This window comes from Hemitrygon akajei, chromosome 6 (assembly GCF_048418815.1).
Source record: "Hemitrygon akajei chromosome 6, sHemAka1.3, whole genome shotgun sequence".
In the NCBI taxonomy this organism is placed as follows: Eukaryota; Metazoa; Chordata; class Chondrichthyes; order Myliobatiformes; family Dasyatidae; genus Hemitrygon; species Hemitrygon akajei.
The window spans coordinates 170,513,008-170,526,438 of NC_133129.1; the positions used below are offsets into that span (position 1 = coordinate 170,513,008).

Sequence of the window (13,431 nt, forward strand, 5' to 3'; positions counted from 1 at the left end):
AGAGAAAATCAATATCAATGCCATCAGGTTGGAGGCTACGCAGATGGAATATAAGGTGTTGCTCCTCCACCCTGAGGGTGGCCTCATCCTGCCACGAGGGGAGGCCATGGACCGACCTGTCGGAACGGGAATGGGAATCGGAATTAAAAGGCTTGGCCACCCAGAACTTCCGCTTTTGGCGTAGCTTTAAATTTCCTCTTCTAGGGAGGGGTGCACTCAATGGAGGACCTTCAATGCCAGTGGCGTAACAGGCAGTAACTAACACACAAACTGCTGGAGGAACTCAGCAGGTCAGCAGCACCCGTGGAGAGGAATAAAGAGACAACGTTTTGGACTTAGACCCTTCGTTAGGACTGGAAGGGAAGGGTGAAAGAAACCAGAATAAGATGGGGGAGGGGGAAGGAGTATATGCTTAGAAGGTGAAAGGTGAAACCAGGTCAGGAAATGGTAGGTGGGTGGGGGAAGGGGAGGATGAAGTGAGAAGCTGGTGATCATATATTTTCTGTACTTAATGCTTCCTCCTGTCCCCTTCTGGCCAGAAATTGGACAATGCATTAATATAAGAAATACAACTCTTCACCAAATCTTTCTGCAAATACTCTGCTCCATTTCATGATATAATTAGGCTGGAGGATGGAAATATCAAAATTTATTTAGGATAATTGGCACCTGAGATGTAGCAATGCTTGTAATTTCTCCCCATAGCCATGTGGGTTTCCTAAAGATGCTCTAGTTTCCTCCCACATTCCAAAGACATAGAGATTGGTAGGTTAAATGGTCTCATGGGTGTAACTAGGTAGCATGGGTTCATTGGGCCCGAGGACTTGTTACCATGCTGTTTCTCTAAATAAAAATAAGTAATTATGATTTCCACTTTAATAAACAATAAGACCTACACAACCTACTCCTGACAAGAACCAAAAAAAGAGTTTTTATAAGTGAATCTGACCACTGATCCAAACTAATAACCAGTTTCTATCTCTGTGGATGCTGCCTGACCTGCCAAGTATTTCTGGCATTTGCTGCAATTGTTTCAGATTTCCAGTAGCTTCCATTTAATGCTTCAATTACTCCCTACAAGCCCTTGATGGTGATCATTCACTCTCACCAAACATCCAGAGCTAAATCTGAAACATTAAGGTTCAAAGACACTTTGGAAAAGGCACAGAAAAGAAATACAAGGGAATAACAAAGGCAGATTCTTGGAAGGGATAATGAAAGGAAAAGCAGGACAAAAAATTGCTTCACCATGAAGTTGTAACCTTATGGGTTTGTAACCTCACCTTCAGCATCTCTTCGTGTATGCCATAATGCCCATAAGAACTGAAGTAGACACTTTCCTCTTCTTCCTGAAGGTCTGCTATTGCTATTGCATTTGCGTTTGATGTACCAGTTCTGGCATCCACATTTATCACGAAATCCTGCACATATTGTCTGTAATCAATTTAAAACACACCCTTGAGGCACACTCACTGAACCACAACAATTCTACAACAATGGAATTTTCCAATAGACTTCAAAGCCTTTTAATGCTCTGACTCCCTCTGCTGCCTTACAAACTAAATTACAGATTTCGGAAGCAATTATTATTTGGCCCACAGGATCGCGGCACAAAGGATTTGCAAATTTTTATCTGCAAGAAAAGCAGCTGTTCAAAGATTCCTCATTACATTGCAACAGCTGCTTTTTAACACCGTCGCAATGTAAAGTCTCATACAAGTTTTCTTGCCATAAATATTTAATTTGAGGGAAAGAATGAAAGAACATCTTCATCTACACGCGGGCTCGAGTGTTATGCAAATGTAATGATAGATTCGGTTTTAACCTTGCAAGCAGGGCTGACATGAGACGACAGTCACAAGGGAGGCACAGTTTAGCAGTTCCATTGCAAAATTACAACTGTACGGGTTTTGGAGAGAAAAGGCTGGCAGTTATAGTGATTTGATCTTCAGCAAACACGCCTTGATTTTGGGAATTCCAAAATTTGGGAATGAACAGCGTACATAGTATGCACTTACAAAACAAGCAAACAAGGTGCGGGAGGAACCAGCTTGGACCTCCACCACCACCCCCCCATCTCGCCAATCAGAGTCACGTGAAGCCATGGAAGCATGTTGTGAACGGTCCTATAAGCAGCTGGTGCATATCACAATTCCTGGTTATGCAACCACTGACGCCAGGCAGACAATCTCTGAACAGTATTGATAATGGCCGGGGTCACCCGTCTTGTAAAAGACTCTGCCCAAAAGGCAATGGCAAACCACTTCCGTAGAAAAAATTTGCCAAGAACTATCATGGTCATGGATAATACCATGATCTTCCATGTCATATGACATGGTATCTAATGATAATAATGATGCACTTTTCAGATGTTATTTGTACAACTAATGTGCAAATACATACTATAATAAAAGGTTTCTCATGAAAACTGAGTGATCTTTCCAGAAACTCAGGATCCATTTCAATAAGAATCTTGAATGCGAATGCATGACCATTCAGACTTTCAGCATTATTTCAACCCGAAAAGCTGATTTAATTCCTTTTCTCCATAGATACTCATCAACCCGCTGAGTTCTTCCAGCAGGTTGCTGTTCTGGACACTTGCATCTGCATTCGGAGCATATTCACTCCACAGAGAGTTGGACAGGACATCTGAGAATATTAAGGGACTTTCATTACTCACACATTTTATTGCCAACAAAGGAACTTCCAGAAATTTGATCTCTGTTGAAATGCAGGAGACATGACTGCCAATTTGCACGCTGTTGTCTTCCACATACTGCATTGTGATAAAGACCAAATATTTGTTTACAGTTGTTTCTTTTTAAGAGATAGGTATTGCTTGGGCCACTGGAGACAAACCCCCTGGTCCAATGATAGAGCCAGATACATTATGGACATGTAAGAGACTCTTAGATAGGCACACGGATGAAAGAAAAATGGAGGACTATGTGGGAAGGAAGGGTTAGATTGATCCTGGAGTCGGTTAAAGGGTCAGAGGGCCTATAACAGTGCTGTGTTCTAGAGTATGTTCTGTAAGAAGTGTGCCATGGAACCTCAGAAGTTAACTGGTTGAATATCTTGATGTGACATTCCTTGATCCCAGAAAGACAAGAACCACACTGTTTCACATTGCATTCGAGCATCTATACATGTTCAGATCAAAGGTCAATTACCTGGAATATCAACCAATCTGCACAAGCCCCCTGGCCTGCTAAGTATTTCCAACCATGACTGCTTTTATTTACGTTTCCAATATCCACAATATCTTTCTATTCTACCTCCCTTGTTATCATTAAATTTTATCTGAATCACTTTGACATCTTTATGTCTTAAGAGATACAGTATTCTTTGATTAGTTTTTAAACACCTTATATTCCTTGAATCAGGTTTTCCAAATGAAGACAAAATGAAAGCCCTCCCCTCCGTTTTCACCTATCTGGCTCTGCTGATCCTCACACACAGCACTGTGTCATCTACACTATTGCTTTCTGATTCTTCAGCTGCAATGACCAATTTACCTTCAGAAGCCTTGAGCAAGTGTGGGCACAGGCACTCCTCACAGCCGAACCCAACACCATCTTCATTCCAGCAATTTGCTCACATGGCTCTGGAATATACGTGCACTTCACCGCGTGCTTTGATGCACGTGTAATAAATAAATCGGAATCTGAATCTACCTTCCAACAGGAATAACTGGCTGGCAACAAAGCTTATGACCAATGCCTCACTTTTACTGCATCTGACAGATCTGAGAGAGGACAATTGAATGCTTTTTACAGGCTTTTGTTCAACTGACATTGAAAAAGCCACAACCATCAAGTGAACTCTTGAATCATTAAAAGCTTCTCAACCATGTCGATACCACAATTGAATGATGAAGCTCTAAACTGCACAGAATAGTTTGAATTAAATCAAAGATCTATATAAAGAAAAAGGTAGGAGAAATTCAGCCTACTAGTTTCATTATTAATAAAGCATCAACTGATAATATTTGGTGTCGTTAAATGTTTGGAATATCTTATGCAACAATTATTCTTCCGAGAGAACAGATTAACATGAAAATAAAGCTGTCTGTAGATTAAGTGTAAATACAGATTTGATTTTGTCTACTGAGTGCAGTTACCCTATAAAACCAGCAGCACTAAAGACAAAATTAATTAACATTAATATTTCATTAAATATACTTGCAGCTCAACTGAGTTACAAGTTTAGACTCTTGATAATCTGTCTGTTGCAGCTCTCTGCATTCACTGCCTGTATATTTTTCAAAAAGATTCTAGAAAATCTCCCGTACCTTAATTTTTGGAAGTCTTCCATGATCCTTTCAGCAGCTGCTTCAGCTTTCTCGGCCCTCCTCTCTACCTCCGCCAAGCTGTGGAGGTGGGAGGCTTGGACCTGGCCTGGATCATTACTTGGCTCAGATGGACATGGCTTCTGCACCACGTGCTCCCAGATCTCATCAATATCTGTGAAGAGAATACCTAATGAGATACGATATTCAACAGCCATCATTACAACAGAAGCTAAATGACTGGGTCCACCTCCCATCCTCTGGATTACAACCTCAAGGGACTGCTGTACTGACAACTGAACAGATTTAAATTAAAGCTTTTGATCCTGTCAAATTTATAGGAATGAGAAACCATACAATCCCTTGAGCTATTCTACCATCCAACATGATCAGTCAGATCTGATGTTGGCACCTGCTCCACTTCACCAACTCATAACTTTAATTCCCTGTAAATGGAAATTCCATTGGAAAACAAGAGCCGGAATAGGCTATTCAGTCCATCAAGCCTGTTCCACCATTCAGGACAATCATGATTGATCATCCATTTTAATCCCATATTCTTTCCCTATATTTCTTGATGCATTTTGCATTAAATTTCACTACCATTTTGCATGAAACTTGGTTTGTTTCCATTGTCAGTGGTACATGTCCATAGGATCATAAGGCATAGAAGCAGAATTAGGTCATCTGGCCCATTGATCATGGATGATTTAAATTCCCTCTAACCCCACTCTCCTGCCTTCTCCTTGTAACTTTTGATGCCCTTGCTAATCCAGAACCTATCAACTTCCACTTTAAATATACCCAAAGACTTGGTCTCCACAGGTGTCTGTACAAATGAATTCCACAAATTCACCATCTTCTAGCTAAGGAAACTCCTCCTCATTGCTGTTCTAAAGCTAGGTTCTTATATTCGGAGGCTGTGCCCTCTGGTCCTAGACACCATCCTCTCCACATCCACCCTATCAAGGCCTTTCAATATTTTATAAGTTTCAATGAAAAACAGCCCCCCTCCCAACAATTTTTCTAAACTCTACCAAGAGCCAACACTCTTTATACATTAACTCTTTCAATCCTGGGATTATTCTCGTGAACATCCTCCGGACCCTTTCCAACGCTAGCACATCCTTTCCTAGATTAAAGGGTCCAAAACTGCTCACAAGTGTGGTCTGACTAATGCTTTATTAAACCTCAGCATTACATCCTTGTTTTTATATTCCAGTCCTCTCAAAACAAGTGTTAACACTGCATTTGCCTTCTTTACCACCAACTCAACCTGGAAGTCAACCTATAAGGAACCCTGCACAAGGACTGCCAAGTCCCTTTGCATCTCTGATTTCTGAATTTGCTCCCCCATTTAGAAAATAGTCCACACCTTTCTACCAAAGTGCATGACTATACACTTCCCTCCACTGTATCTGAAACGAGAGAATGTGCGTGTTATGGGGAGAGACATCAGGAGAAGAATGCCAGCTGGGGTGCACCATGTAGTAGATGATTCTGATTTGATGGAACAATTGGCCCCCTCTTATAATTCTGTAACATGGGGCAGAAATCCAAATTAGATAATTAACAACAATTTCACAAATGACATTTACCCACCACAGTTAGTGGATGATCAGTTATATTCAGTGTGATAACTGGATGTTCCAAACTGATTGTCTAGTCCATGGGTACACATGAAAGTTATTACATTCTGGCATAATGTTCCATTTATTCAAAAATGTGCTCACTAATGCACTGAATCAAGGAGGTGTTAGTGGAAAAGGAGTCAGATTCTCATTTCTTTGTCTGTTTTGAGCTCAAGGCAAGTGCTGGCACAACAAAAAAATATTTCAATGTCAAGCTACAATAAATAACACCAAGAGCTCAAACACATGAAATTCGGCGCAGGACACTGAGAGCAATCTCGAAATCATCCATCAGATTCCAAGCGTCAAAAGGGCACAGCTGCAGTTTGTTTACATTCCCTGGCATGAAGTCTGAGCCCCTTCATGTTGAAGTGTGCCCAGCTGCCCGGCAACTTAAATGAGCAACAAACACCTCAAACAGCATCTCTGTGTGCTGTGGGTCACAGACGCTGCTTGACCCACCGAGTTCTTCCAACAGATTGTCACTCCAGGGAATGGGAGAGGGAGAGGGAGATCCCTCACATGACTCTCTAAAGCATAATGCTGGGAGAACTCAGTAGGTTAAGCATCATCTGTGGAGCAAAACAGCACACCAAGAGTCTCCCAGCACAAGCCTACACACGGGATCATGCTGGAATGCACAGCATGGCTCTAGGGCAGATGCACATTGACTTGAGGCCAACAGGCCATTAGCCTGCATCTGTGAAAACTGGTGATGCGTATTTTGTCCATAGCCTTATGTCAGCATCACTCAGTGTCTGGGCTGATGACAGACGGGTTGCAGCAAATCATGAAATTATTTTAGCTCAGAAACTGAAGGTGAACGTGGCGAGCAACCTTTGTAACTAAATCGTTTTTTTAAAATTGAAGTTTTCAACTTTCTACAAAACTCACAGCTTTTTGCGAGAGAGATTTTACGATGCCTGCTCTCCACAGTGCAAGCAAGTGTTTCTGCCATCACAACTAATTCTCCCAGCTCTAACATTGTAACTATTATTCTTTGCACTTCTCTGGCCACTGAAATAGTTTCTCTCCAACTCAAACATCAGATCACTAAAATTTTTTATGCTGCCTTCGCCCCATAATATTCTGTATTTATATAAATTTAAATCATGTCAGTCCATGGCCTATACTGCTGAGACCACTCTCACGCTGGAGGGGCAATACCTCATATTCTGTTAATTTAAATTAATTAAATAAGTAGTGCAAAACAGTGAAAAAAATAGTGCGGGAGTGTACATGGCTTTATGGTCCATTCAGAAATCTGATGGCTGAGGGGGACAAGCTATTCCTAAAACACTGAGTGTGTGTCTTCAGACTCCTGTACCTCCTCCTTGATGGTAGCAATGAGAGGGTATGTCCTGGGTGAAGGGGGTTCTTAATGATGGATGCCACCTTTCTGAGGCATCACCTTTTGAAGATGTCCTCGATCCTGGGGAGGTTGGTCCCCACGGTGGAGCTGGCTAAGTTTGCAACTACTCAGCTTTTTCAGATCCTGTGCAGTGGCCGCTCCATACTAGAAGGTAATGTAACCATGGTACACATGCAGAAATTTGCTAGAGTATTTGGTGGATACCAAATCGCCTCAAACTTGTAATTAAATATAGTTGCTGCCCTGCCTTCTCTAAAATTGCAATACGTTGGGCTCAGGGTAGATCTTCAGAGATGTTGATAACCAGGAACTTGAAACATTGATTTCTCTAACTTCCAGTAATCCCTCCTCTTTCTCCTTCTTTCTTCTTCCATTCCCCATCTGACTCCCCTCTTATTTCTTCTCATCTCCTCACTGCCGATCACGTCCGTCTGGTGCTCCTGCTCCTTCCCTTCCTCATGCGCTCCACTCTCCTCTCCTGTCAGATTCATTCCTCTTCAGACCTTTACCTATTCCACCTATCACCTCCCTGTTTCTCACTTCATTCCCCCCTCCCCCCACTTTCCTCCCACCTGGTTTCACCTCTCACCCTTTCCCTCTTCTGCCTTCTTATTCTGACTTATTCCCCCTTCCTTTCCAATTCTGATGAAGGGTCTCAGACCAAAACGTCGACAGTTTATTCTTATCCATAGACAGTGCCTGACCTGTTGAGCTCCTCCAGCATTTGTGTGTGTTACACTACACTAAGCCACCGGGATTTGTCTTTCAAGCACTGGTAAAACGGATGCTTACTTTGTCCATCAAAGCACAGGTCAGCCATCAATAGTAATCTATTAAATTTTATAAAACATCTTTCACAAAGAATTGCTTAATAACCACGGGTTTATATATCGATCTATTCCACTGATTTTTTAAATACACCACTCATAGAAAAATCTAAAGCTTCTGCAATTGAGAGGCATTACATATCAAAGACAATTTCACTGTAATTCAAAAGAAGAAAAATATAACATACCAAACTGGAGTAATGGGTCCTCAGTGCAAAATGGTTTCATATATTCTTCTTTATCCCAGGGGACTTCATCATGAATTGACTGAAAAAATTCTGCAGAAGGATTCTGTGTAAAACCAAAGTATTATTTTCTTTGTGTTTTATTGCATCGAGTGCATTGTAAAGTTCTCAAAAGGTATTTCTCAGTTTAAATTAAACTTCACACTTGACATCCTAACTCAATTCTATGCAGTGATTTCCCCTTATAAAGTTATTTTTCAATTTTCTTCTCACCACAGGGCAACAATAAAAATGTATAGTTTGAAACTTAAAGTCAATATTAAAGACAATTTAATATCAAAACCATCCAGATACTTCCATAATAATGTTTAATTTTTAATCAATTAGAGCTATTTCATTATGCAAGACATTTAGAAAAAACCTTTAAAAAGACTAGACAAGTGAGAGTTAGCAAGCACTTCCGCTAGTATCAGCTCATGAAGACGAAGACAGACACCTATTCAACTGGACGACAGCCAGAGTCCTGGCTCAAGCAAGAGAAGAAAAGAATGAGAATTTCTCGAAGCGTGATTCTCTACAGAAAGATTCATCAACGAACGTGTTGACTTAGATCCGATACGAACCCTTACAGAGAAAAGAGAAGCAACCTCATCAATCTTAGGACCTCAGTAATCTTAGGATCTGGACAGTGAAGCAAACACTTTCAATGAACTTCCCTGGAAGCTAGACAATCAGAATCTTCTACTGCTAAACTGTTTACTGTGTTTTGAACCAGCCGACCAGATCGCGACACCTAATCAATATCCATTCAACCCCGTAGGAGTATATAAGCCAGAATTCTGAGGGGACAGCACCCTCAGCTGTGCACTGATGATGGCTTCTTGACTGGAGCTGAAACATCTACGAACATTTTGCCAAGCTCGGTGATCAACCAAACTTCCAAATAGCCAACTCAATCTACCAATATTCTGCAATATTTCAAATTCAATAAAGGCTTTTATCACATGGGCTTTGAACTGACTATGAAGGCATTCTGAAGGTGAGGCTTCAGCATGTGCTATCTAAGGTCCAGGCAATGCTTAGGGGATCACTCTGCTTCTTGGGATGGCTGGGAGTGAGCAGTGCCTTTGGTGAGCAGGCTGCAAAAGGTTAGAGAGCTGTTGGAATGTGAAGGCAAGGTCACATTAAGCTCTGTCTGGCCCACTGTACAGTTTAAATTGTAGGATTAGGTTCAAAATGTACTGGTGAGTGATTTGTACCAAGAGATCATTAAAATTAAGATGGAGTACGATGTGCAGTTCTAGTCATCTTGCTTTAGGAAGGATGTCATTAAACTGGAAAGAGTGTGATGCACCATCAATAACTCTCGGGAGTTATTAAGAGACCACGATTAGCAGCAAGAGACCACCACACAACATCCTGGAGACTGAGGGTGGAGCAGTGCCTCCAATCGCCTTTATACAGGGGGTCTGTGGGAGGAGCCACAGGAGCAGTCAGCAGAGGGGCGTGTCCAGACAGGTATATGTAGTTTACCACAGAGTGCAAAACAGATTTATGAAGATGTTTCCAGGACAAAAAGGGCTTGGGTTATAAAGACCAGCTGGATAGGCTAGGACTTTTTTTTCCTTACTGAAGCAGAGGAAGCTGAGATGTGACCTTAAAGCAGTTTAAAATGAGGGGCATAAATAAGGTGAAAATCCAAAGGGACATAAAGTGAGAGGGGAAAGATGAAGGAGGAACCTGAAGAGCAACCTTTTCCACACAGAAAGTAATGAATGAATGTATGGAAGGAGTTACCAGAGGAAGTGGTTGAGAGATGTACTGTACAATTACAAGATTTAAAATACATTTGAACGGTTACATGAACAGGAAAGGAAAGGTTTAGTGGGATATGTGCCAAACACAGACAAATAACACTAGCTCAGTTAGACAATTTGGTCAGCATAGATGAGGTGCATCAAAGGGCTGTTTCCATGCTGTATAGTTCGCTTACTCTACCTAGTTCTATATACCTTCAGTGGTGACCTTATTAAGTACCTCCTGCACCTAATAAAGTGGCCACTGAATATATGCTTGTAATCTTCTGCTCATGTAGCCCATCCACTTCAAGGTTCAACTTGTTGTGCATTCAGAGATGCTCTTCTGCACACCACCGGTGTATCATGTGGTTACTTGAGTTATCGTCATCTTTCCGTCAGCTTGAATTAATCTGCCCTCATTCTCCTCTGACCTCCCTCATTCTCAACACATTTTCAACCACAGAACCGCCACTCACTGGATGTTTCTTGTATTTTACACCGTTCCCTGTTAACTCTTGACATTATTGTCCATTTAAATCCTAGGAGATCAGTAGTTTCTGCGATACACAAACCACCCCATCTGGCACCAACAATCATTCTATGATCAAAGTCAATTAGATCACATTTCTTCCCCATTCTGATGTTTGGTCTGAACAACAACTGAAAAACTGAACAACAACCTCTTGACCAAGTCCGCAAGTTTTTATGCACTGAGTTGCTGTCATGTCCCCAAATATCCAAACAGTCATTGACAATTTTTGGAAATGTGTTCAAACTTTGGAAGTGTGTTCAACCAAAGTCAAGTTTTATGTGAATCTCCATGAACTGTATCACATTGAACTTGTACAAAAGACTACAAGGACTGACCCAGAAAATTAAATTCTGAGATTAACAAAAAAGAGAAATTGGCAGAAATTTAATTTCATTAAACTTACTGTGATTCTAATGAAATTGACAAGCTTGATATACTGATAACAGTCAAGACCTACAAAAACAAAGGAAAAACGAGTTAACCTTTTGTTAATAACAATAAATAAATATTGGAAGTAAAAACTTTGTTTTGCAAACTACATCCGTAAATTGGGTGTCATGATGGCTTGAGTATCAATAATAAATATTGACTTACCATACTTGTGGACCATTTGGTTAATGTCGAATTGATGCTCTGATGTACAGTGAGAAAATGTATCTTGAGCAGAGCAGAACAATCTGTACATGGAAGAGATTAAAACCAATGCAATTAAGAGAAGTTTGGAAAGGTATGTGGAGAGCTATGGTCCAAATATGGGTTCATTGGACTAGGCAGAATAACAGTTCAGCATGGAGTGAATGGGCCAAGGGGCCCATTTCTGTGCTGTAGCGCTCTATGACTCAGTTACTGAGTTTTTATATTAAGCTCTCAAAACAGAGGCTAACAGCTCCATTTAATGTCAATATCACCCAAACTCACTGCCAACATTCTGATCTAAATGTTGACCAGGCTGGCCCGTATTAGTGTTCCTCTGAGATCTTGTAAACAGTTCAAATGGTCTTAAATTAAAATAATAAATAATGTTATGGCACTGTAGTGTCTTAGAAATTAATTCAGAATATTAAAATAAAAACATAAAATACAAATACATTTTTCATTGGGTTCAATTACCCCATTCAAAAAATGGGGTTGTGCTATTTGCATTTTCCATGGCTAAGGAGCTAGATGCAATCTGCATCTCACATCTTGGTTCCACTCCATGTTATGTTCTGTCACTGGACTCAGTGGGAAGCCCAGAATGACCTCCAGCCCATCTCTTGATTTCAACATGCAGATATGAACTCAAAGATGAGCTAACCCACAAAGAGTTCCTTGCTGGCAATTGTCTATGAAACTTTTGTCTCTTTGTAAAAGACTGATGGAGGATGACCTGCATCTACTCTAGTTGTGTGGGGCCTGAGGTGACTGATGAGGCCAGTGCAGGACCTACTGAAGAGACAAGAGGTATTCGGTACGGCAGCTGGGTGAATAGTTTGGAAGCTCTGTTTTTTCCGCTAGGCTCCCATGTGCTCTTAACACATAGCTTATGATGAAATTCCATCCAAAACCTCCTTCTCCATTTTGAGTAGTCATGGCCTGAGGATTTGTAGGGGGTGGGAGAGAGGAGGGCAGAGGTGTCACAGGGAGGCTCTGAGAACATCTTGAATCTTTTCCTCTGTTTCAGACCGCTGCCTTTTCAAAGCTGTATAAAAGGTTGGCAGAGGCAAAAAGAAAAGGGCTGGCCTCTTCTGCTTTACAAAGCTTTTGTTTTGAGCCTGGAAGTGTGAGCATGAGCTGAATTCTCCATCCCATTCCCACTCTGTTGTTGGTTCCTACACAGTTATAGCATAGCCCAGAAAAAGCTCAAGGAACAATATTCATTTTTAAACAGGCACATTATAACTTCTTCAATCAACAATTAGTTCAGCTATTTCTAACAATATTTATATCTCACATTTCCACCAAATACATTTTGGCCCTTCTTTTCTGGTACTTCCAGATTTCTTTTGTCTTCTATTTAGATCTTCCCCCAAACATATCCCACAATGCCTTTCCTAAGCACCCAGCAAACACTGTGATTGACCTCCACCTCGGGCAACTAATTCCATGTAACCACTGCATTGTGTCAAAAAGTTAGTCATCAAATTTCCTTTAAATGTATCTCCTTTCATCTCAAAGCAGTATTTTCTGGTTCGAGAATACCCTGCCGTGGGAAAAAGATTTTGACTATGCTATCTGTGCCCTTAATAATTTTATAAACTTCTACAGCTGGCTCCTCATTCTCCAGTACATGAAAATAAACCCAGCCAATATAATCTCTCATCATAATTACAGCCACTCATTTCAGGTAACATCCTGGTGAACTTCCTGTGCACTCTCTACATTGCAACTGCATCATTCCTATATCGTGGCAACCAGAACTATACAAGATATTACAAACATAGTTTAACCAATGTTTTGTACAAATGTACATCCCCTGCCTGCTAACCAGAAAATATTTTTTCCAAGTTCTCTGCCCCCTTCTCCACAGCTTTTCCTGCACTTTGAACCATTCTTCATCTGTAATTGCTTGCTGTTCCGAAAGATCATCGGCCTGAAGCATTTCTCTCTTCTCCAATATTGCCTGGCTTGCTGAACATTCCTCACAGCCTCTGTTTTTATTTTAGATTCCCAGCATCTGCAGAAATTTGCTTTCGTAAATTAACGTGACGCTGGTCTTTATCACAAGTGGGTTAAAGATCAAATGAAGGGAAAAAGGATTAGCTGAATAGCTCAGTGGAGCGTTAGGAAGAATACTCACTAGCATCAAAGT

At 40.9% G+C, this 13,431-nt stretch overlaps 1 protein-coding gene across 2 annotated transcripts in view; it reads right to left on the bottom strand.

Annotated features, from left to right (window-relative positions):
- prmt3 (protein arginine methyltransferase 3) overlaps positions 1 to 13,431 on the bottom strand; it is a 268,134-nt gene that overhangs the window by 237,128 nt on the left and 17,575 nt on the right. For both annotated transcript variants that reach the window (XM_073047729.1, XM_073047728.1), the window contains exons 3-7: positions 11,235 to 11,317; positions 11,044 to 11,093; positions 8,313 to 8,415; positions 4,298 to 4,469; positions 1,284 to 1,434 (exon numbers count right to left, since the gene is read on the bottom strand). In XM_073047729.1, the coding sequence (XP_072903830.1) occupies positions 1,284 to 1,434; positions 4,298 to 4,469; positions 8,313 to 8,415; positions 11,044 to 11,093; positions 11,235 to 11,317 (559 nt within the window). The remainder of the gene's footprint in view (positions 1 to 1,283; positions 1,435 to 4,297; positions 4,470 to 8,312; positions 8,416 to 11,043; positions 11,094 to 11,234; positions 11,318 to 13,431) is intronic.